This window comes from Prionailurus viverrinus, chromosome D1, assembly GCF_022837055.1.
Source record: "Prionailurus viverrinus isolate Anna chromosome D1, UM_Priviv_1.0, whole genome shotgun sequence".
NCBI classification, from domain to species: Eukaryota; Metazoa; Chordata; class Mammalia; order Carnivora; family Felidae; genus Prionailurus; species Prionailurus viverrinus.
In genome coordinates this window covers 76,637,501-76,662,658 of record NC_062570.1, presented here as the reverse complement: position 1 = coordinate 76,662,658, position 25,158 = coordinate 76,637,501, and the positions used below count along the sequence as shown (strand labels likewise).

The following is a 25,158-nucleotide window of genomic DNA, read 5'->3' as shown; positions in this document are numbered from 1 at the left end:
CATTCATTCCATTCAAGACCTCTACCTTCCCAATTAACAGAGCTCAAGGTTCAATACATTGTTAGTGAATCGGACAGGAACGATTGGGTCCAACCAAGACACAGAAACAGCTTCGCCACCACTTTGCCCATTAGAACTTCTCAAACTGATGAGACCGAGCCAGCTAGAACCTGAGAAATGGATGGGCTGGGATACTAGGGGATTACACAGGAGCAGGAGTATGCATTGCTCACCACCATCAAGGTGGAATGCTAAGCCTGGAAAGAGGCATTCACATAGAGTTGTTCTGCTCTCTAGAGTGGAAATGGGGATCACTGATGCCTAAAGCCACTAACCCCTGTAATGGCATCCATCCAAGTGCCAAAGTTACAAGTCCGTCTGTCACTGTGACTTTTAGTATAGTTTATGAATTAGCAACCCATGAATCAGTCATTTAGAAACCCAATTGAAAAAAAACTTCTGACCTTGGCAGGTGAAGAAAAAGGCAGTCAGGTATAAGCTAGTATCAAAGCATTAAAAAAGAGGACCCACCCTATAACCTTCAGCTGAACTTGGAAATACTAATTCACTCAAATAAGGCAAAAGAACATCATGTGTTTATGGTTTTGCCAGTGATTATTACATATAGTGAAAGCAGAACATGGGATTTGACATGGCCCTGCCACTTTTGTTGCTTTGCTGTGTTTCAGAACTACCTCCAAAGGTCTGGCTTTCCACATGCTACTGAGAAGCCTGGATAAACGAGGAGAACAGAGCACCCAAGTAGTCGATATAATTTCTGGCAGGATCCCAGAAGACCAGAGCCAAGTGACAGCTTTCAATTTCAACCATGTCTACCAGGAGTACATTTCTCACAAATGACTTTATTATAGCTTACTTACCTTCGCAGTAGGCAGAGTCTCCCTGGACAGAAATGTAGCCATTCTTGCACTCACAAGTAGCTTTTGTATTCCAGTTTTTACACTCTGAGTTTTCACCACATGTAGGTCCTTCTGCACAAAAGTTATGACCTAAAGAAGCAAATAAAATTTTACATTAGAACAAAAGACTTTCAAGTAATAAACCACGAATTATCTTTACTATTTTGTCACCATGCATGAAAACATACACTGGCAATATGCAAGGGTAGGCTAGGAAGGGGGTGGGAGAGTAGGAATGGGAAACTGGACTACCACATGCTTGAGATGTTTCTCTTTAATGCTTTTCAAAGTATGTTTGATCCAGGCTGACCCTGAATCCCCTTCCCACCACTTTCTTACATAACCAATCTTTTTGTAATCGCCTTATTGTAAAACTTATGACTCACAGGAAATATGTAAAATGAATCGACATGAATATATAAAATGAACACGACCAGATTATCAGTACCCCTTGATTACATCTCCCTGAGTCCCCTCCCAGCCATCAAAGAGGACTATCTTGAATTTTGTGTTTATCACTCCCTTGCATGTTTTTATCATTTGCCATATATAGGTGCTTATTTCTAAATAGATCATTCAGTTTATGCCCATTTTGAACTCCACATGAAAGAAATTATATTTTACATATTCTCTATGGTGTATTTTCTATTCATCCCTGCTATTGCCTGTAGCTACAGTTTATTCATCAATCCTGTATAATACTCTGTGGCATCAATATTCCACCATCTATCCATTATACTACAGATGAGCACTGGGGATATTTGCAGGTTTTGAATCACAAACAACGCGGCAAGAAACATCCCCAAGCAGGTTTCCCAGAGCATCCTTTTTAAACCATGTGTTCCATATTTATTTTCCCAACATTCCTTTTTGAATCGCAGACATGGCTTCCAGGATAATTCTTTTTCTCTCTCAAGTGCCCTTTACAAATTCCTTTAGTGAAGATAATTTGAAAGTGACTGTGCTCAATCTTAATTTGTTTAAATGTCCTTTTGTATTCTTCAATTTTACTCCAGGGTAAGTTCATTTTTATTTCTTCTTCCTATGATTCCTTGGGATTTCTGAATCTAAAGATCAAATCTTTCATCAATTTGGAACATTCGCAGGGAGTGTCTCTTCAGAACCTTTCTTCACCATTTTCTCTATTCTCTCTTTTCAGAACTCCAATCAGATAAATGTTATTTCTTCTCAAGCTCTTCTCCATGCTGCTCAGCCTTCCTTTCCTATTTCTACTCCCTTTTTCTCTCTACTGAATTCTGTGTAACTTCCAGACATATCTTTATTCTCTTTTGGCCTGGGTCATGGTCAGTTTCACTCATCAACAGCATTTTTATTTCACAGATTTTCTAGAATTCTTATTTTGTCTCCTTGGTCAAATCCCACAGTGCCTTTTTCATCTTTTAATTTCCTTTTTTATTTTTTGTTTAAAAAGCTTTTATTTTTTGGGGCGCCTGGGTGGCGCAGTCGGTTAGGCGTCCGACTTCAGCCAGGTCACGATCTCGCGGTCCGTGAGTTCGAGCCCCGCGTCAGGCTCTGGGCTGATGGCTCAGAGCCTGGAGCCTGCTTCTGATTCTGTGTCTCCCTTTCTCTCTGCCCCTCCCCCGTTCATGCTCTGTCTCTCTCTGTCCCAAAAATAAATAAATGTTGAAAAAAAATTAAAAAAAAATAAAAAGCTTTTATTTTTTAACATTTATTTCAAAGAGAGAGACAGAATCCAAGTGGGGGAGGGGAAGAGAGAGAGGGAGACAGAATCTGAAGCAGGTTCCAAGGCTCTGAGCTGTCAGCACAGAGCCCAATGCAGGGTTTGAACTCATGGACCAGGATATCATGACCTGAACTGAAGTTGTACGTTTAACTGACTGAGCCACCCAGGTGCTGCTTAATTTCCTTTTTTAAAAAAGCACTAGACACATTTGTCTTACATCAATAATTCCAGGATCTTCAGTTTTTGTACACCTGATTTTGTGGTTTGTGGTTTCGCTAAGTATTGTGCATGACTTGTTTTAAGTGATTCTTGTTTTCAGTGATTCCTCAGTATGTGAGCACATATTTTTTTTTATAATTTAATCTGTGGGAATTGAGATTTGGGGTTTAAAATGGCATTTCTTCAATGAAGGTTTGTGTTGGATTCCTTCAGGTTCCCAAAGGAACCATCAACCCAAGAACACTTTGTATTTTGCTTTGGGACATGATGATTGAGCCACACAGGTAGAATAAATTCAGGCCCTAAGCTTTCAGGAATGCAATGTTTTCTCCTCCATACCCCCTTATCTAGAGTCAAGACTGATAGATCAGTCTCCTTTTGCAAAGGAGGTTTCTCCTAGCCACCCAATGAGGATTCTCCCCTCAAGGTTCTTGATTTATGCATCTCACACAAGCCCTAGACTTTGTCTCCCATCTGTTGGTAGTGTCTATTAGAGGCAGCTTCTACCACCAGGGATTAGACATTGCCCTCATGGCAAATCCCAACTCCAGTGTTCTTGCTTATCTCGATGGAATCACTTTTTTCAGTATTTCTGGTCTCTGATTTTTCCCCTTATTGCCAACTCCACCAAATCTGGGGATATTTATGGTGCAGCATTTTTAGGTGAACTAGGAGGAATATGTTATTCCTACCACAAAAGTTCAAATACAATAAGGTTATGAATGTGCTTTATCAACTTGAACTCAGTACATTTCAGTGAACTATATTGCTAGATCACATATTGTGGTCTCATAGACAAGAATGGTTCTTGGAGGCAGGAGATTTCATTTCTAATACAGGTTCTGGAGCCACAAGCACAATAAATCACTTCACCTACCTAGACAGGTACACTGGGAAGGGACAACATCAGTGATATTGAAACTATTGCTCAGAGCCTGGGGCACAAATGGTCAGGTAGGGCTCAAGTCCCCCACCCCGGATTCAACCAAAATAGCTCTGCTTTTATATTTTGCATATTTATCATGTGAACAATAGCTTCTGGCTTTAACCAAGATAAAACTCATTGAATTATATAAACTCCAAGCTTAAATCCTTTTGGTGATGGCATTCTGTAACTTTTTTTTTTCCTTTGAAACAGAATTTTAAAAGATACTATTATTAAATAATAAGATTCACACACCTACAATATAATATAATGCATGGCATTACACTTCCTAATACACGTGAATTAATGAGTTAAACTGGCTAGTCCATGTAGCACACTTAGAACAATCCTTGGTACATACGAAGAGGTCAAGAAATGTTAGCCACACAGATGAGAAGGATTATGATAACGTTGACAACAACAACTACAGTTCAAAGTAACTTAGTAACACTGTTCTCCTCCACTTCTAGATAAGGAAGGAGAAGACTAAACTATTATCTAGCTAGTAGATGGAGGATGGAGATGCCAGGGTTCTAAATTAGGTCTGGTGAACTCCAAGGCCCATGTACTTTTCACCATATCCTATATCCTCTCAGACAACAAAACTTCAGGATACAAAGTGAAAGATGTAGCTGTTCCTCAGGACATCAGAGAGTGAATCCATAGATAGTATCAGACTCAGCCTCACTACTTATAACCTGTTAACTGCCCCAATCAAAATGAGAGCAAAAACTTAACTTGCTGGAAACCTACCACCTCTGTCAGTCAAAAACACTGTTACTACGGCTTTAAAGGCTTACAATAACCATTACAAATAAAAAGACTTGAGATTTTGCTACCAAAGGGACCATTTTCAGACGTCTTAGCTCAGTGCCAGATAAAGGGGCTACACTTTCCTCCCCATGTCAGAATTGATCAATAATTAAGTTGTCACATTTTCTTTCATTGTGAAGTTCGACCCAAGGTCACATGTGTATCCATTATGACATGTATTCTTTGTTTCTTTTCTCTTTTTTCCAGGAGACTGCAACTGTCCTTTTCCTTCTGCAAGCATTTGATAGGCAGGAAAAAAGCCACTCAGACAATGTTGATATCCCAATGCATCTCTATCAAGCGTATGCCACGTCAATTCACAATGCAGAAAATTGGGTAAATTGTATTTTCTTTTTTTTTTTGGTTTTTTTTTGTGTTTTTTTTGTAATTTATTTATTTTTTTATATTAAATTTATTGTCAAATTGGTTTCCATACAACACCCAGTGCTCATCCCAAAAGGTGCCCTCCTCAATACCCATCACCCACCCTCTCCTCCCTCCCACCCCCCATCAACCCTCAGTTTGTTCTCAGTTTTTAACAGTCTCTTATGCTTTGGCTCTCTCCCACTCTAACCTCTTTTTTTTTTCCTTCCCCTCCCCCATGGGTTCCTGTTAAGTTTCTCAGGTGGTAAACTGTATTTTCAAGGACAATGAAGGGCCCATGGGACAAACCAACCTTAATGTCAAATCTACTTTGGCTGGGCCTGACCACTGTGCCAAAAGCATGTGTTTAATTAATTAATCCAGGCCTCCTTTCAAGCAGTATTTATTCACTATCTGCTTGCCTTCCTGCAGGAGTGAATAATCAATATTTATGGGGCATCCATTTCTGTGGACTGAAGCACCCATGCAAGCTTCTGAGAGAAAAGTAAAGATGTTTGAGACATAGTCTCTGCCAGCAAGGAAATTACAAACTAAGGGGAGACAAGCCAAATACAGGGGTAGTATAAATACAAGGCAATCTATGTGAAGTGAGACATGAATAGTACAAATAATCAGTGTTTCAGAGAAGGAGAAATCACTTCTAGATGATGCAAAACTTGACCTTGAGTTCATCCCAGGTAGAAACATGAGAAGGGGTGGGCACAAATCCTAGAAAAAGGAATGGGACTCCAACCCCGTGAGGAAGAAGGATACAGTTGGAGAATGTCAAATAATCTGGCAGAAATGTAATAATAATAATTAACACAAATGGTAGGCACTCAGCTAAGTGTTTTTACATGCATTATCGCATGTAATTCTATTAACAACCCTACGAAACTGAAATTATTATTTGTACTTTATAGATTCAGCGGATGGAGTTTGGAGAAGTTAATTATGGAAGGTACACAGAGCCAGAAGCCAGAGTCTGAGGCCAAGGTTATCCATTGCCATGTTATTTCACTGCCCTCCCCAAAGCAACAAATTCCTAAGCATTCCGACATCCAAAATATTAAGAAGATATCCTTTTGCACATGAAGACACAAATGGATTACAATTTAGGTTTCTCCTCATCCTCAATATATCTATTTTCTGTGAAGTAATTTCACGTATTTTTCTAATGCTTGTTTATTTCTGAGAAGGGGGAAGGGCACAAAGAGAGGGGGACAGAGGATCTGAGCAGGCTCCATGCTGAAAGCAGAGAGCCCTATGCAGGGCTCAGACTCACAAACAATGAGATCGTGACTTGATCTGAAGTCGGATGCTTAACTGACTGAGTTTACTTAACTGTCTGGGTTACTCAGTTACCCCAATACCAGACACCCCAATACCAAATATTTTTAACAAAATATCCTATCTTCAATCACACTAACATCTTCAAAGTCTAGGGTCTAGGTCTGATTTATTTCTCTCAACCAAAGTTACCCACACAAGGGTAACTGGATGGATGGCTTACAGATGGATGTCCACACAAAGTTACCCACACAAGTGTAAGTGTATGTCTGGCTGGACACACAGCCAGCCAGAAACATGGGAGGGTAAATTAATGAGTGAAGGAACAGAGAAATTAATCTATAGTGGCATTTAATGCCTCCACCCTCCTAACCAACTGGAAGGCAAATATGACTGGTTTGCTAGTTACCATTTTTCTTTCTTATAGAGGTATGAATTACATCTTATAAAATTCACCTATTATAGATACACCTTGATGATTTTTAATCAGTTTACACAGTTTTGCAGCCATGACCACAATCCAGTTTTAGGATACTTTCACCACCCCCAGCTGGACATCCTCATTCTTTAAACTCCACTCCAGGATCAGAGTTGGCTGCCAAATCATAAATCCTCAATTCTCCACATTTCAGAATCCTTCTAAAGACTTTGTCTTTCTTATCTGATGTGTCTCCATACCATGACATTGGGATACAGATTCTTCCCTTCCTGGATATCAGTCTTCAGTTGCTACCTATAATCTCTTAACAAGCCCTCTAGCTAGCCCTTATATAATTTTTCCTTCAGCTGGTTATCAACATGGTCTGATGCATGAGACTACTCAAAGTTACCCTCTTCCTTAAATCTTTTTTTTTTCAGAATTAGAAGCTGTGACCAGATTGTAGACTACACACACACAGCCCAATATTCAAGTTCTTTTACTTGACTTTTTTAAAAATATAATTTATTGTCAAATTGGCTTCCATAAAACACCCAGTGCTCATCCCAACGAGTGCCCTCCTCAATGTCCATCACCAACTTTCCTCTCTCCCCCAACCCCCCCCCCCCATCGACAGTTGGGGGAAAGTGGGTGATGAGCAATGAGGAGGGCACTCGTTGGGATGAGCATTGGGTATTGTATGGAAGCCAATTTGACAATGCATAGGGGCACATGTACCCCAATGTTTATAGCAGTGCTTACTTGACTATTTTGAATAAGTGACTTGAGCCTCCAGAATTATTCTCCTATAATAGAAGCACATAGTGAGTTCTTTCGACTAGGACTGGCCCAAATACAGAGAACATCTTAATTACAAAAACTGCTATTTATTGACTTCTTCCAACATGCCAGACATAGTGCTAAGCATATTAAACACCTTACCTCACAAAACCCTTAACACTGCTAAAAATCACTATTATCCTCACTTCACACATTAGGAAAATGTGGTTGAGACTCACTTTTTTATCCAAGTTAACATAGACAGGATCATGATTTGACTCTGAAGTTCTTGTTAAGAACACTGAGGAAATAATTCTTATACAATTTCAATACTTGGAAGTTTAGACAACTAATGCTTACACTCAATGGATCTCAACCCTTCTATGTCTTACAAAATGTTTCTAAATAAGTCCACTTAGGACCCAACCCCAGATTCTGCCCATCCGTTCTTAGCAAAACTAAGTGTAGGTCAATGCTTGCAACCTATCATTTCTGGCACGTGGTTGAGAATATCTACCCTTCCCTAGAAACAAGAATAAAGGCTCAGAGTCCTCTGTAAGGGCACAGGAAATAGCACTGACTATCCAGCATACCGCACTTTACAGGTTATCATAGCCAACAGCCACCTGACAATCCATCTGGATGTCCTCGCAGGCACTCATAGCTCCCCCAGCCAGAACTAAACTCTTGATCTTACTTCCCAAATCCAAGCTCCCAGACTCTCCATACCCATCTGGCAAGAGTCTAAGTCACTTCAAACACTTAAATTTATATCATATCTAGGTACATGTGATATGGAACAAAGGAATCTATAAATATACAGAGAAGTACACCATGTTTCTCTGGATGCAAATATATGGCCAATTTCTCTAACACAATTCAATCTTTATCACTAGGTACAGAGTTGTGAAATTATAATAAAAGAATATGGTAATGCCACGTGTTGTTCTTCACGTGCTTTGCTATTAGGAAATATAAATTGAAAATACAGAGTCAATTTTTTAAAAAGTAGCTTTTTAAAAATTTTTTGAGGCTTATTTATTTTAGAGGAAGAGAGACTGCACATAAGCAGGGAAAGAGCAAAGAGAGAGGAAGACACAGAATCTGAAGCAGGCTCCTGGCTCTGAGCTGTCAGCACAGAGCCTAACGCAGGGCTCGAACTCACTAACCGTGAGGTCATGACCTGAGCCAAAGTTGGACACTTAACCGACTGGGCCACCCAGGCACCCCCTGTGTCAATTTTTACAGACATCTTTTACATGTAATATAGCACATCCACCTAGATAAACCCACTGAAAAGATTTTCTTTTTTGAGAGTTCCACCTTTTAGGTTTAAACCACAAAACTACCAGCCCAAGCCTAAGTTGCTAATAATCAAAATCACCTCAATTTCCTTAACTTTAAAATATAAAGACTAGAGAAAAAAATAATCAACAAAACCATCCTGGAATGAAACTTAGGGGAGATTTTTAAAACACCATGAAAATGAGACCCTGACACTTCTCAACAGTGGTGAGGGCTAGAGAGAAGAAAGAGAAGTTGCCTGCTCAGGTCAAGTTACAATTTACTACAACTGGACATCACTGGGCAGAGAATCAATGTTCTAAAACTGGGTTGTGTATATTAATTTTATGTTGTATGTATCTCCTGAACATAACATTTTCTCCTCCACAACAATAAGAAAAGCCCATTGTACTCCAAACTATTACCATCTCTCAAATAGACAGGGCCTCATGTGCCTCCCTGTGCCCTTTTTGCCCAGTCACTAATCCATTTTATACACAAAGGGATCCTTTTAAAACACATATTGGAACGTGTCCTTCTCCCCCTTAAAAACCTTCCCAGGGCTTCCATTTTACTTGTGAGAAATACAAAATCTTTAACTTGGTCTCGCAGCAACAAAGAAGGCCCTTTCTCTCTCTCCATCATTTCTCTCCAACCACATCAGTCTTTCTTTCAATTCTTCTACTGTTCCAACCTCTCCCAATTCAGAGTCTTTGTAAACTTGTTCCACCAACTCACAACACCCCTGCCAGAGTAATTTCTACTCAGTCTTTAAGTCCCAGCTTAACCACAAGCTCTTCAGAAAAGACTCCCTGGTCTCCCAAGTCTAAAGAAATCCCCATTATTTTCTTCCATACATCCTATTATTCTTGTTCATAGTAGTGATCACAATTACTGTATATTTATTTCTGTGTTTATTCAATGTTTACCTCCCCATTAGAAGCTCACTTCTTCAAAGGAAAGGACTAGGAAAGATTGGTCACCTTGTGCCCATAGCAATATCCAACAGATTATAGGTCGTCAATAAATATTTGTTTAGTTAATGACTAAATCCTCTCAGTCCTCCAGAAGAATTCGAAGTATTTTAAAGACAAATATGCCAAGGCTCAAAGATGTTAACTACCTCCTCCGTGGTTACATAGCTAAACGGTGATGGGTGAAATAGAGATATAAATCCAAATATGATTCTAACACCTGTCTCTCCACCCCGCCCCACATGACTGCCCAGACGTGATTTTAATCATCAAGGGACATTCCAGGAATGATAAGAGATCAGGACTCCATCAGCCATTAGCATTTTCGAATCCACGGCACACCTCGATTTTACCAAAAGAACAAACTTTGTTTCTTTCTCCAGGTCACACATTCCTTGACAAATTGCTGCCTGGACACTCTACGTCAGAAGCAAAACAACTTAATCACACAACAGAACATCAGCCCTCAACAAGATACTAATCTGAGTGAGACCCACTTGGAGCTCACATTCAAATGGTGAACATGAGCAGATCCTCAGAGGAAGGCACATAATCTGCAGAAATCAGGTTCCAGCGTTTACTCAAATACCTGTTTTAGTTCCCAGCAGAGGCACCGTGCATTCATTTGACAAGTATTTACTGAGCACTTAGCGGGTGCCCAGGCACTGTGCTAGGCAATAGGCATAGAATTTAAAAAATGCTGTCAACAGCATAACGACGTTCTTAGTCATCTGACCCTCTAGCAAAAATGACCGATGCTGAGTATCGGATTAGAAGGAGATGATGTGATGGAGAACAAGGTGTTCAAGAGCATATCACAGAGAAGGGTCATAACACAAGATCCGAAGCAATTTAAAGGCTGAGTGAAGCTGACCAAAGGATGGGAGTTCTAAACACATGAAGCCGCATGTACCCATAACATGTTCAAGGAAATTAATGGAGTGACAGAAACCCTGAGGTCACATTTTTTTAGTTGGGAGTAATCGAAAATGTGGACTCTGCCTAGTGGCCCTGTATCTAGAACTCTGCTGTCAGTGAAAGACCGTAACACCTGTCAAACAACTTGCTGTCTTTAAAGCCATTGGCCTTATCTGCATATGATAAGCCCCACCTATTAAAAGGAGCCCCCACACATGCACTGCCACTCTCTAGATCCCACTCCATACCCTTTTATAATTTTACCAAAACCATCCACCCATCCTGCTTCACCTCTGGCTTCTACAGCCAGTAACGGACAAGTACCTTTATGATCTGCTACTGTGACTTCTTCCACAATAAGGAACGAATAGGCCACCATTCTTGGCCAAGATGGTTTCTCTAACATAGTTAAAGTTGGATTCCACATAGAGCACCTTTTCCTACCCTCAATCTCCTACCACTAATGTGCCCCCCAGCAAGTAGGCAAGTTGCCTCTGAAATGATGTGCCTGGATGATGTAAAAATGCACTCTTAACTCAAATCCTAGAAAGCCAGTACCTCTCACATCACTGATGCCGAACCTTCGCAGTTATATAGGGGCTAAGGTATACTAAGTACAGTATATTGCATGTGCCTCATTGGTATGGAATCTCTCCACCCATGGACCAGCTAGGAGGGATATGGCCCAACTATATCCTATGACAATTGAACACCCACATGTACTCCACAACCAACACACACACCATAGAAGCCTGGGCCCTTGGGGGTGAGGACATTCCTTTCTCCTTGTCCGCAATGGTTAGGCCAACAGGATGAGCCCGCTAGTGACTGAGCTCTGGATCCTTACAGGTTCTGTCTTAAAGAACAATCCATTTCCTCTGCAATAGTCAACACTTAAGGGTCTATTTGTCCAAGGCAGCCTGACCTTAGTTTCAAGTCTTCTGTCTGGGACAATGTGCCCTCTTCCAGAGGCTCTGTGGGTCCCGATATACTGCAGCACTTCTGGGGCCACAGATGTCACAGACTCCAGAGACAGTACTCTTCAAATGCCCTCTGCTCCCAGCCTCAACGGTTAAACGGAGAGCCCTGTCTTTACGATCCACTTCAGGCCATGGCTGCAGGGATTTTGATAAGACTCCATCTACCAGTACACACAGAACCTGCCCCAGCTGCTGACTGCCAGTTCCTCCATTTAGGTGCTAGATGATGTATTCATCAAGAGCCTCTTTTGACCTCAAATACCCTAAAGTCCTCTCTCTAAAACCATTTCAATTACAAATTCTGCTGGAGACTAGAATGACGAGGAAGACCAGGGGGGAAAATCATACGATGCCAAGAGTGTTTGGGAGGATTTAATTGAGGGCATAAAATCTTAAATAGTACAAATAATCTCAACTCATTTCAGTCCAGACCAGATGACAAGGCAAGTGAGCATGAATTAAAATTACAGATAAACACATTGGGAACAGATGTTGGCAAGAATTTTTTCCCCAACACCAAAAATCTTAAACATGCCACAAAAACCCTCCAAAGTCACTGGCAACCTTGAAGATACAAGCAGAGCCAAACTATGAGGGGAATAAAACCCTGAGGTGTGTGTCAAGAATTCTGGAATGTGTCAAATGATCAGTGTCGTTTCCTGGAGCAACTGGAGGATGCACAGTCAAGGTTCGTAGCTTTTTGCCCCCCTTTAACTGAGACCACTGCCAATTCAGGGGCACTCTTTTTTCTGCTGAGGTTACATTCACAATTTTATTACTTCTTCCGGGCACAGGCATCGGTGTCACTCCGGGGCCCACTCCCCCTTCACCACCTTATGGGCTCACACTTTACGTGGTCAGGCTCCTGCTACAGTCATTGCCTTAACGTCATGAGGAAGGTAAAGAAATTTCACACTGCCGGCACAAACTGTCCTGAAGCATCAGAGAGAAACTGCAACGGGGAACGGGGATGTTCTGGGTGGTACTGGATACCTTGGGACCTAAGCAATTGCAAAATGGCCTCTTCCTGCCAACGTCCATCACTTTGGGTCTTTTGGCAGGTATCTTCCCTAACTGTCCTATTGTCCCTTCCTTAGGGACATCCCGGGTGTACCAACAGCCATGTGGCTTTAACCACCAATTCAGCTGATTACCTTCATTTCCTTTTAAAGGGCCCAGGAATCCCTTACAGCATGTGGCATGGCCCAAGATTTATAGAGACAAAGTGCCACGCCCCTAGAGTCTGGATATCAGTTGTGTTGGTACAATGAACATCGTAAGTCAGTCCGAGCCTGTTACTCTTAACTCTACAGTCTTAGGTTTAATTCCCACAAAGAGAAAAACTCAGTGAAAATCTTCATCTCTCTCCTGGATCAGTCAGGGGGTGGGGGGCAGAGGCAAAATGTGTAACCATATAAGAAAATAGGCATGACTCGAATAAAATGAGTTTCAGAATCATGTCACCAAGTTATATAACTCGAGCAAAACGGTCAGAACTCAGCAAAATGGGTTCAACGTTATTTCCTATGTGAAATATAGAGAGTCTATTGAATATCTGGTACTGAAAATCATTTCCTTCCAAGTCACTGACCTGACAGTGATAGAATTATTCTATGTGGTAAGAATGTATTTTCACCTACCTTATCTCCTACATTTAAAGAATTCATAAAATATAATCATTAAAACAAATGCAATTTTAAAAGTTAGAGCACTTTATGCATATCATATAGCCAGCCAACTGGGGCCAGAAAGCACAGAGCACTCTCTGTGCCTTCTCAAATTCCCAGTCTAAACCTCCTCAGGTAGGACGGCTCATCGGAGGCCTAATAAAGACAAACCTCAGAAAACTTCCATTCCCTAAACAGGCCCAAGGAAGATTGTGACTCAGATTGCTAAAGAATGATAAGCTCTCATGGGGTGATTTTCCTCAACTAATGACCTGACATCCACAGTAAGACAGAGAGAGATGATAAATATGCTAATTGAAGGGCCTTCATGAAGGTATTGAGAGAGGCTACAGCCACTTCAGTTTCTGTAATCAATAACAGCAGGGTGGCAGAAACCATACAGCTGAAATCACACCACTGTGGTCATCCCTGAAATACGCATCTCAGGTCATCAGAGGCCCGCCTCTCTGCTCACTTACTGCCTGCCAGTCAGGAGACAATCTCAATTCACAAAGCAAATGGTACAGCCTCTCCATATGCAGGGTAAAAATTACTTTACATAGAAATTGAGTGTTTGTCACCTTTTCATTACTTTCTGTTTTAGAGAGGGGAAAGGATGGTGGGGTGGGGAGTGGTGAAGAACTGAATAATATGCCTTAGAAGAGGCCCACTGGGCTTTGCACGTCTTGTCAGAACAGAAACGAACCAACCCCTCCTCTTCTTGCAAGAGACAGGAAACACAGAGGAAAAGGTAAAAGACAACTATAAATCCAAGGAGAAAAATATTTCCCATGGTATTAGGAAAGACTATTATGCTACTTCTAAAGATGTTCTTGGGAAATAATTGGATTAAGAGATCTGGAATAAAATTCATGGAGAGCACAGTTTGAGACAGCAGACCGTAGAGGTCTCCTGAGTTGCCTTTTTGTCAACCAACATATAAATTTTGTGTTTTCATAATAAAGAGAATAACCCACTGCACAGGAAAATGCACCTTTTCTGATTCTCTGCTGTGCAGAGCAAGCCCCAGCATGTGGACAGGCGAGCAGGATGTTCTGGGCTCTGCTCTACTTGGGGTCAACAGAGGTCATGGTACAGAGTAAATGGTGCTGAAAAGGGCCTTTGTCTAACATAACGTTCTCTTCACTCCAGTGTCTGAACGCTGAGGTGGGAGTCCAGAGGAGAAACCTAAGAAAATCCAGATATCCAAATGGGTCAATTCAACTCTTTCACCACCGTATCTTTCCTGAAGACATTCTCTCATTCCTATCAAAATGCAGAGTTGTCGAAAAGCATAAATAACCCTGTCTGATACAGACACCTCCGAAAGAACTATCAGCAAGCAGCCCCCTCCCAACAAAGCTGGTAGTTTCCCGCCTCAGAAAGCAGCAGATAGGAGAAGGAAGAAAAGCCCCGATTTCACAAATTGGTCCTAGCTATGATCTAATCTAGGAAGGGTTACTCCTGCCTCCCACTTTTCCCTGAAAGCCATGTCAGGTTTGGTAAAAGCCACCAGGTTGCAGCAATGGGGCCTTGAATGAGTCTATTTTTCAATGAGAGGTCACATCTGTCAACATCTTCACTGGTAAAGGTGTGCACGCCTTCTGGAGAAGTATTAGCAGAAGCAGTGGCACGAGGTCTATTGTAAATTGGGTCAGAGCAATGACATTCCTCTTGAATTTCTGTGGGATAATCAATGATTCTGCTCTAATGAAACCATAAATCAGGAAGGATTTACATAAACTGAGTCTCACTTGGCACTTCAACAAATAGCAAGTAACGGATTTTGCATTAAATTATAAGACCTACCTAAGAACCCTATCCGTTACCAATAAATGCATCCCTCTGAAAATTCCAGTCAATCTTTAGGTGTTTCTAAAGCATCCTGGCTGCAAACATGCTTATTTCCAAAAGGCAGAAAAATCAGGGCAGATTTTCTGATGGCATCGTTAGCTATTCTTGGCTATCAACACACTACGTTTTCCTAGGAATTTTACCAAAATACAACTTTCTAAAGACCAAGCAGAGAAATCTCTGCATAAGCTGAACACTCCATGATAAAATATACAACATTTCTATAGATCAGAAGATGCTAGAGGAGAGGATCAACAAATTACAGGTTGCTACCTGTTCTTATAAATAAAATTTTATTTGAATAGCCACACCCATTTATTTACCCATTGTCTCTGCTACTTTTGCAAAACAGCTGAGTTGAATATTTACAACAGAAACCTTCTGGCCCACAAAGCCTAAAATGTTTACTTGGTGGCCCTTTACATTAAATATGTGCCAACTCTTATGCTAGAGAAAAACGAGAAAAAAGTGAAATATAAGGTAACCAGAGCTAAATCTGCTATGCTGTAGAAGCTTCAAAAGGAGCCAAAAAGGATCAACTCCACGGGTATTTGAGAATGTGAAGAAAGATGTGTGACAGGTATAGTTTCCAAAAAATAGATAGGAGTTTAACCAGATTTGTTTTTTAAGATTTTAAATGAATTTTAGGTTCTCCTAATCCATGTAAATCTGCCAGGGCAAGACCTTTCAGAAATGAAGGGATAGCTGATCCACAATTTGAAGAGGACAAATTTTGGGAAAGGAGAAAATTCCAGGAAAAGGAAGCAAAACAATTTCTGCTCCAGAATGAATTAGCAATTAGGTGTTACTTAGCTAAAGCTTTTTTCCTTGCACGAAAGTAAAAAAGTTGCATATAATCCTATAAATAAGGATCCACTAGAAGTCCCTGTCTGCTAGATACAGGAATTGGTCCATGGGAAAGGCTCAACAGTCTGCTTGCCAATGCCACTCATGAGAAAAATGTAATAATGATAATGGTTATAATAACCATTATTGCAAGAACTATCATTCTTTTTATAGGAACTGTCACTTATGGAACATTTATCACATGCTAAGCATGATGCTAGGTACTTATGCATTTTTGCATTTAACCCTCCCAGCAGTCCTGTGAAACAGACTATTATTACCCTCAGGTTTAGAACTGCTCAGACTATGACTGAGAAAGGTAAATAGGATATTCAAGTTTCCAAATAGCAGAGCAGAGTTTTGCACCCATGTTACGATCTTCACATTATTCATTAAGCCCTCATGCCTCCCACCCTCATCCCAAGCACCGCTCCACCACCAAGCCCACTTACCTCGACAGACACTGCAGCACTGATTCTCTGGGAGAATGTGGTCCTTTTCTGAGCAGTTCAAAGGAGGGCATGCGTCTGTAATTTTTACTAAAACTCCACCCTGGAAGCCAAATAATCAGGAAACAAAAAAACATTCACATTTCTTAGTTGATGACACAGACATAAAATGCTCATTGTTAACAGCCTGCAGTGATAACAAGTTTCAATAAGTAATAGTACTCCTAGGAATTCCACAATAATGACAAAGTCGCAAATAGAACTTCCAGGATGACACTCCTGGAAGAGAAGGCACATTTCTTTTTCTAGGTCTACACAGCCCCAACTTCAACAAATAAGTTTCGAGTATCTTCTATGTAGCAGAAGGTCACTCTACAGTGGTATTGCTGGGAAGTTCACAATGGGCTGCTGAATGGGGGAGCCTTACTTTGTACGGTTTGCTGATTTCTGTGATATGAATACTGCGATGATGACCAATTTTGAATTACCAACAGAGTATCACTGACCGGAGTCGGGAAGTTATGAACAATGAGCTCTCATAGGCTGTTATGAGGTAGTTTCAGTGCTCCTGGATCACACAAACCATTAACGCAAAGATAATTTAAGACCTCTTCCTTGCCCTTGAGGAGTTCCTAGTCTGGATACAGGAAGGAGGGGGGCAAAAAAACCCAAAACAAAACAAAAAAACTCTCTTAACCATTATGCAGTACAGTAAGTCCTAAAAAGGTATGATGATGTGTCATGGGAGAATGCTACTGCTTAAGTGGGAAGAAATTATAAGGAAGATGCCAAAGATGAATAAAGAAATGGGGAAAAGGAGACTTTCCTGGCAGAGGAAATAGACATGAGCCAAGGTATCCAAGTACGAATGAACTGAATGGAGAGTTAGAGGAGTATTGGACTTCTCCCTATATGTAAGTAAAATCACTTACAATAGATTTTTTTTTTCAACGTTTATTTATTTTTGGGACAGAGAGAGACAGAGCATGAACGGGGGAGGGGCAGAGAGAGAGGGAGACACAGAATCGGAAACAGGCTCCAGGCTCCGAGCCATCAGCCCAGAGCCTGACGCGGGGCTCGAACTCACGGACCGCGAGATCGTGACCTGGCTGAAGTCGGACGCTTAACCGACTACGCCACCCAGGCGCCCCAACAATAGATTTTTAAATATTCACCTGATGAATCTTTAAGACCTCATTTCACCAAAGGTTGTCTTTGGTGACATTACTAGCATCTGTATTTAGTTGTACTGTGAACTCTAAATATTAGTCCATTAATTACTATAAAAAAAAGGGTTTGAGAGTCTTTTATTTTATCTAAAATGTTTAGCTTTTCTCTCCTCTTCCTAAGAGGCTATTTAAGTCAACTAAGAAGCCAGCTTGAGAAAAGGAGTCTCACTTAAGACCAAAAGGTACTTCTCAAAATAAATGAGGGAATGGGATGGAGCTGGCTAGCCAGGAGAGATGGGGGCGATACAGAGGTTTCCATTTCTGAGACACTAGCATTCCAGTGGCCCCACGGTCCACCGGTTTCGCAGGAAACCATTTCATCAAGCACATCTACTCCTAACTATGAACCTAAACAAAACTCTAAACATCAAATATAAATTTAATTTCTAAACGACTCATCCACCATTTGGAAAATTTGCACCATGGTTTCCTCTCCTGTCTCATTATTTTCAGCCCCAACAGTCCTGCTTCCAATATTCCTTGCAGTGTCTTCTTTTTGTCCTCCTTGCCATTCATTTTTCTATCTGTCCCAAGATATCCAGATCTCTTGCTTTTCTCCCATCTTAAAACGGGACTTAAGATGTGAGAATACAGCCTGGTACCTGTGCACCTTCACTCTCCATCACAGCTATGTTCCATTCTCATCCAGGCCATACTGGGGGGGGGGGGGGGGGGCACCTAACCTTGAGAGTGGGCACTGGTCCTAGGCCAGGGTGCCTACCAGCTGTGCCTTAATTTCTGCAACAGGACACTGAACCAATAGACATTAATAACTTTATGATCAGCAGCATAAGCTTTCATGCACAGGAAAGCAAAATGCTTACTTACTGTTAATGCCTCTACAATATCTTTCAATACCAATGTATTTATTATCTACTGCCTCCTTACAAAAACAGGAGTGACAGAAACTGCTGAATCCCCTTTATGAATTCTGTGTGCCCAACCCCCACCTTCTGAATGCTTTTCTGCTAATGGCTCATCCTTGCCACCCTCAGATAGTATTCTGGGCATTGGCACCACTTTGCCACACAGAGAGCAGACAGAGTTACCCATAAGTTGTACCTCCCCACTGCCACAGCCCAAAGCCAGGGAATTACAGGCATGGGAGGCTCTTTACCTCAAGGGGACACAATAGTTGGCGTCCAGTTAGTACTCCAGCACTCCTCCTGGAACCAGGGTATTTGAGGCCTTTCAGCCCAAATCCCACCCTCGCTCAGTTCCTTGCCTTACCCCATTCTGCATCCTCCACACCCTTACTGGTTGCTTCTGAGAGCCCTACCTTGTTCTGAAATCCTTAGTTCAGGGTCTGCTTTTAGTGGAACTCAAATTGAGACAATAAGATAAGTTTTATTCTTGCTGTCAAAAAGGCAACTGTTTAAAACAATTATGTCTAGATGGTGAGATCCTGGGGCGATTTCCTTTTTCATCCTTGTAATTTTCCTCTATGTTCAAAATTTTTTATCTAGAGTGTATATTTGCTTTTGTAAAAAAAATAATAATAATAATACTTAAAATGCCATGAAGACTTTTTTAATATAATCACTCACAAAGGTTTTTTTTTTTTATGAAAAGGGCTTGCCTTGGCTGATTAAATCAGACAATTCTAATCAACCTTTAACGTATTTAATGAGCAAGATCGTAATTTGAAATGTTTAAATAGAGACAAACCCCATTGCATGATCTTGAAATAGTACGAACTGTGATTACAGTACCGAAAGTGCCACCACATCCATTAGTCCAGCCACATAATTAGGCACAAAACCTTTTTTAACTTTATTTTTAAAACTATTTCTAGTGAGAAGTATCTGATAATTAACATTTTAAACCCTCCTGATTATGGTATGTTATTTTATGACCCCTAGAACTCTGTGTTGGTAGAAAAATACAATGCCTCCATTCTTTCTCATTTAGAGTGACACTCTCTAGGTCATTGGTCAAATATAAACACTTTCAAGTTCTTTACTAATCACTGTGCTTCAGCCTGAATTTCTAATAACAACTCACACCGTTAAGTCAAAAATTGTTGCTGGCCTGAAGAAATGTTGCAGGGCAGCAATAATTGGACAAAGTAAGCAAGACTACTAGAAGAGCTTATTCATCTTTAAAAAAAAAAAAAAGTATGTTAACTTCTGAAAACACTTGGTGAAAATATTTGAAACAAGAGTTTGTTTCTTATCTAACTGGTGTTGCTAAGGTTTTAAAATGATCCTAGGAAAATGAAAATGAAAGGATCTCTAGGCAGCATTTTGTCAAATGGGGATCTGCACTTGAACCACAGAAGACCAAGAATTAATTACTTGCTCAGTTCTCCCAAGGACGGTACTTATACAGTACCAGTATAGACGCCTAGGAGAGATGTTAACTCTTTACATGCAACAGGTACCACTGGGCATCAGGGTTTAAATCTTAAGAAAGGCTGCCTGGGAGGGACTCAAAGCCTTGGCATCCTATGCCCATCACCTCCTCTACCTGCTGACAGCATCCATTAAATGTGTCCCCAAGGCTGTTCTATGGCCAGTTATAAATACTACCCCATTCATCAAGAGAATCAATGAGCCATAGCCTCACCAACCTGGTATTCTCAGACAGACTAAAGAGTGATCATTCAATGCTTCTGGATCTAGCTTCTAAAATTCAGAAATGAGAATTATTTCCAAATAAGTCTAACACCATCAGGAGTGGCAGTAGAGAGGCTGAGAAAGGAACCTGTAAAGCCAGACCACACAGGTTTAAATCCAAGCTAGCTCACTGACTACCTATGTAACTGATCTTCTGTGCCTCAATTTTTTCATCTGTGAAATGGGAATAATCATAGCACCTACCTAGCAGGGTAATTACAAGTTTTATAGAAGATAGTTTGTTTAAAATGCTTTAAAAGAAGTGTCTAAAAAATACTAAATGCTCAAGAAATATAGTTGTCAATGACCCTTTTCCATACACAAAGGAAAAATTTAATAAATAACTGTAAAAAGAAATTAATGACTTTTTAAAAAATGAAATTACTCACGTGCACATATATACACACACATACCACGCGTGCAAAGGGAATAACCTGTCTGCCCCAACTTTTATAAACGGTAAAACTCTAAGCAAACAAAAGCAGTAAAAGACGAACCCAAGCAGGCAGAGCATCTACAATGTGCTATTAGCAGTGCTAAGTGCTATTCCAATAAGCTGGCATTTCAATCCAGGCCCACATCTTCCAGAGGTCTCCAAAGTTCTCTGCCTTGATCCTCTGACAAAAGATCGAGTCATAATTGGGACCCTTGCCAGAGTCACCTACTGTTTCTATATAAAAGATAAAGGGCATTGCTACCTCTAAGTGGCAACATAAAAGACAGATACTGGCGGGGGAGGTGGGGGCCGGGGAGTGCCTGGGTGGCTCAGTTGGTTAAGTGTCCGACTTCAGCTCAGGTCATGATCTCACGGTCCAGTCCATGGGTTCAAGCCTTGCATTAGGCTCTGTGCTAACAGCTCAGAGCCTGGAGCCTGCTTTGGATTCTGTCTCCCTCTCTCTGCTCCTCTCCCACTCGCACTCTGTCTGCCTCTCTCTCTCTCTCTCTCTCAAAAATAAATATTTCTTTAAAAATTAAAAAACAAACAAACAAACTGGAATCATCAGCAGAGTGGGCGAAATTGCCTTTAATCATCCCAGCTGCCTCTAAAAAAAAGGTTTTAGAATCCAAATCATTTTCTCTCTCCTAGAAGTGAAACAATCAAGGCTTCTGGGTGGTTCAGGTGGTTGGGCATTTGACTCTTGATTTCAGCTCAGGTCATGATCCCAGGGTCATGGGATTGAGGCCATGTTGGGGTCCACACTGAGTATGGAGCCTGCTTGAGATTCTCTCTCCCTCTATCTCTCTCTGCCCCTCTCCTACTCATGCATGCTCTCTCAAAAAGAAAAAAAAAAGTTAAACAATTTACAGAGAAAAGCACCTCTATCAATCTTATATTCAGAGAGGACATGTATGGTGTGGTATAAGAAGAGCTCACATTTACTGAGAACCTACTTTGTGCCAAACACTGTACCAAGTACTTCACGTGCTTTATCTCATTTAATCCACCCAACATCCTATGTGGTAATGTGCCAGCCTCAGGTTGGAAAAAACCCCACTGGCTCCCCCATGCCCAGGTCTGGTAGCTTGCCTTGCTGATTGAGAGATCACAGAACCCTAGCTGCCACACCATCCCTGCCTCTGCTGCAGACTATGGAGCCTCAGTGCACAGCATCTACCGTTGCACAAAGACCACCACACCTACGTGCCCACCAGACTGTTTGGAGACACAGATCTCTGGCATTCCCAGTGCAGCCAAGAAAGTGGGAATGGGAAATACAATAGGCAAGTCTGAGGGTGTTAACCCCTGGGGTAGAGTCTAGTCCCGGAGAGACAGAAAAGAGCCTTTCGTCCACCCACCTCCAACCAAGGCCCCCATAAAGAAATGTATTCAAGCTCCTTGAGAGCTTCTCCAGGTCTCTAAATGCCTCATTCTCCTCAATCTTTATAAAAGAGATTCCTTTCTTTTCCCCAGGGGTGTGATGAGAAGCACATGAACTAATGTAGTAGCAAGCACTTGTAAAGATGGCTATTCTGAGATGCAGTGGTTCCACTCAGCCTCTCTGGAGATGCCCCACAACCCCAGCTGTGCCTCCTCAGTGGAAGGTGGCTGCTCTGTAATGTACCACCTTGTATTTGTGCATCCTCCTCTGTCTCTCACTCTTACATTCCTAGGATGGCTCCCACACTTTGTTCAAATATTACCTCTACAGAAAGGCCTTCTCAGACCACCCACACCTACCCAAAAGCTCTCTATCGTCTCAGCATGATTTGGCATTACATCATACACTTATTTAGTTCCTTATTATCGGTCTCTCTTACTAGACTGCAAGTTCTAGAAAAACAGGGACTTTGTTGTGTTTACCATTATATACCCAGAATTTGGTACCATGCTAGTATGCAGCAGCTGAGCACGGGAGGTTAGCTGACCGACTACTGAAGATCTATACTTCTACACGTCTTATTTCAAGAAAGAGACAGACGAGGGCAGGCAGGAGACAGGCATTTTCTCACAATATATAAGACACTTGTGAGTAGAGATGGCACCATCCAGAGCTGGCATCACAAACTGATTTCCCCAAAATCAACTCAAAACCTTTCCCAGGGCCACCTGCCAACCTCACTGACTTATGGTTGTTGTTGGCTCCCTTTGCCTTCTCACATCCTTCAGTACTTTTTCCCAAGACTCTATGTTCCACAGCTGACGACCACCCAGCCACGCAATGACAGTGGATGGGACCTTCCCATCCCAGACAGCAGACCACCACTCAGACACCCACTCAGGCCAACATGTTCCACTCCAGATCCCTATCTAAGCCAATCTATCTATATGTTAATTCCCCCCAAGGGATGGGGAACGTAAGATTGAAACTTACTCTGCATTCACGGCAGCTCTTAGTTAAAATCCGCTGGCCTTCTGCAAGGACTTTTCCTCCATAGATACATTTTGCTGTAACAAAAACAGAAAAATGGGTCAGTCACGCTATGCAACAAATTGACCTCCATGGAGCCATCCAACTTCAACAGATTCCACAGATTCTCTGATTCTAAACAACAGGAAACTGTTCCCATAAGTCATGGGAAGAGTGTAAGGACAACTACTGAGTCCCCATCAAATGGTCATCTTCATTACATTTGCCATGAGCCCATCAAACTCAGGATATACAACTATTTCAACGTCAGATCTGTCAAAGGAACTACAAAATGAAGTGATGTGGATAGAAGTCAAAACAAGGAAGAAGCAGTTGTCACATCACCATGGAGGATAATAGCAGTAGCTTTAATTCACACACTCCAGACATAAACAACTGGGTAAAAGGAGACTCGTGTGCCATTCATCAGAACCTAAGCCGCCATGCAGAAGGACACCATTTTTTTTTCCTTGTCATCATGGGAAATGCATGTCCTCACATTCTATGTTCCTATGAAGTTCAGAAACTATTGAGAAATACAAGCCAAACCAGTAAAGTACTTATCAATGCACTAGAGAGACTGCCTTGGGAAGGTGAGCTCTATAGGTCACTAGGAAGGGCACGGAATAGACAGGCTCTGTAGCAAAGTTAAAAGCATAAATAGAACTCCCACCATTCAATTTAGATTCCCCTGAGACTCAGTCCTCAACTCAAGTTGCTGACCCAACTTTAAGCCAGTGCAGAATATGTTAATTTGATCTGACCCTAATGTGTCTCCACCCAGTTCTCCAGCCACATCAAACTTTCCAGGAACAGGAAAGCAAAGGCCTGATGACTCCCTCTCCTGCACAGAGGAGGATCCTTCTACCCTAGTCCTCAGGAGAGGCAGAAGTGAAAACATGCACTCTAAGACGTCTCTACTACTCACTGTCTTATAAAAACCACCTTACCTCTCAGAGCCTCCATTTCTGCATCTGTTAAAAACAGGTTAATTACATTTGGTAGCTTCTTAGTTCTACAATCCTCCAACTCTCATGGAATGTTCAAGTATATACATACCTTCACAATCAACTTGTCTAACTCCCTCTTGTTAGCCACAGAAAGAGGAAAGCCCAGAGATTTGGTTATACTTATCATCATGATCCTGTAGTGGATATTGTGACATGCTACCCAGATCCCCCTCGATGGCCAAAGGACTCATTCCTGCAGCTGCTGGGACAACTGATGACCAACAGCTCAACTGAATAATGATCCAGGACTTGCCCTTGGTTGAAAGGAGCCACTTTATCCAAGCTCAAATGTTCTTTCTAGGGCAGTCCACATACAATGAGTGGTTGATGAAGGTAGGACAAAGTTCCGGCCCCTGGCCCCAACTAGGAATCTCTCTGAAAGGTCATTCCAGCTCCAGAACTCCCTGTAGGAATGACTGTTTATTGTAACTGCATTACAGTTCAACCCCTTCATCTGGTCAATTCTGCTTCCTTCACTATCTCACTCCTACCTCCAAACCGATCCTGATAAAAGTTCCTAATAAAGGACACGCAAATCTCCATTTCAGAGTCTGCTTCCTGTTGGAACCAGACCTACAACCAGCCACACCAAACTTGAATCTGTTCTAGCCTAGTATGTCCTTTCTGTGAATGGCACCATTATCTACCCCAGCACTTACACCCCACCATCTGGGGGTCTTTCTATCCTCTCTTAATTGCAAATATGAGGCCATGCTTTAAAAGTCACTATGGGTCACGAAATACCCTCAGAATGTAGTCCAAATTCCTTAATTCAGCAAACAAAGCCATTCATGTAGCTTTTCCTTACTTCTCAAGCTTCACAGCTCCACAGCTCACCAATTTCTCTTTATTTACTCACCCTCCCAAACATTCAACCTCCACATATACCCCAGCCATGCTTTCCTTTGCTTCTACACATACTATTCCCCAGGAATAGGCAGCCTCATCCACCTTCCCCTGGAAAACCCCCACCCTCTACACCCATCAGTTGCAGTGTAGGCCTGACATCCAGCACGAAGCTATTCTTGATTTCCAGCACTGGTGAAC

General features: G+C 41.5%; 1 protein-coding gene across 1 annotated transcript in view; it reads right to left on the bottom strand.

Annotated features, from left to right (window-relative positions):
* The window catches only part of NELL1 (neural EGFL like 1), a 416,591-nt gene that overhangs the window by 182,146 nt on the left and 209,287 nt on the right, over positions 1-25,158 (bottom strand). Inside the window, exons 10-12 of the mRNA XM_047823242.1 lie at positions 23,066-23,139; positions 16,409-16,508; positions 882-1,010 (exon numbers count right to left, since the gene is read on the bottom strand). Coding sequence (XP_047679198.1) covers positions 882-1,010; positions 16,409-16,508; positions 23,066-23,139 — 303 coding nt within the window. The remainder of the gene's footprint in view (positions 1-881; positions 1,011-16,408; positions 16,509-23,065; positions 23,140-25,158) is intronic.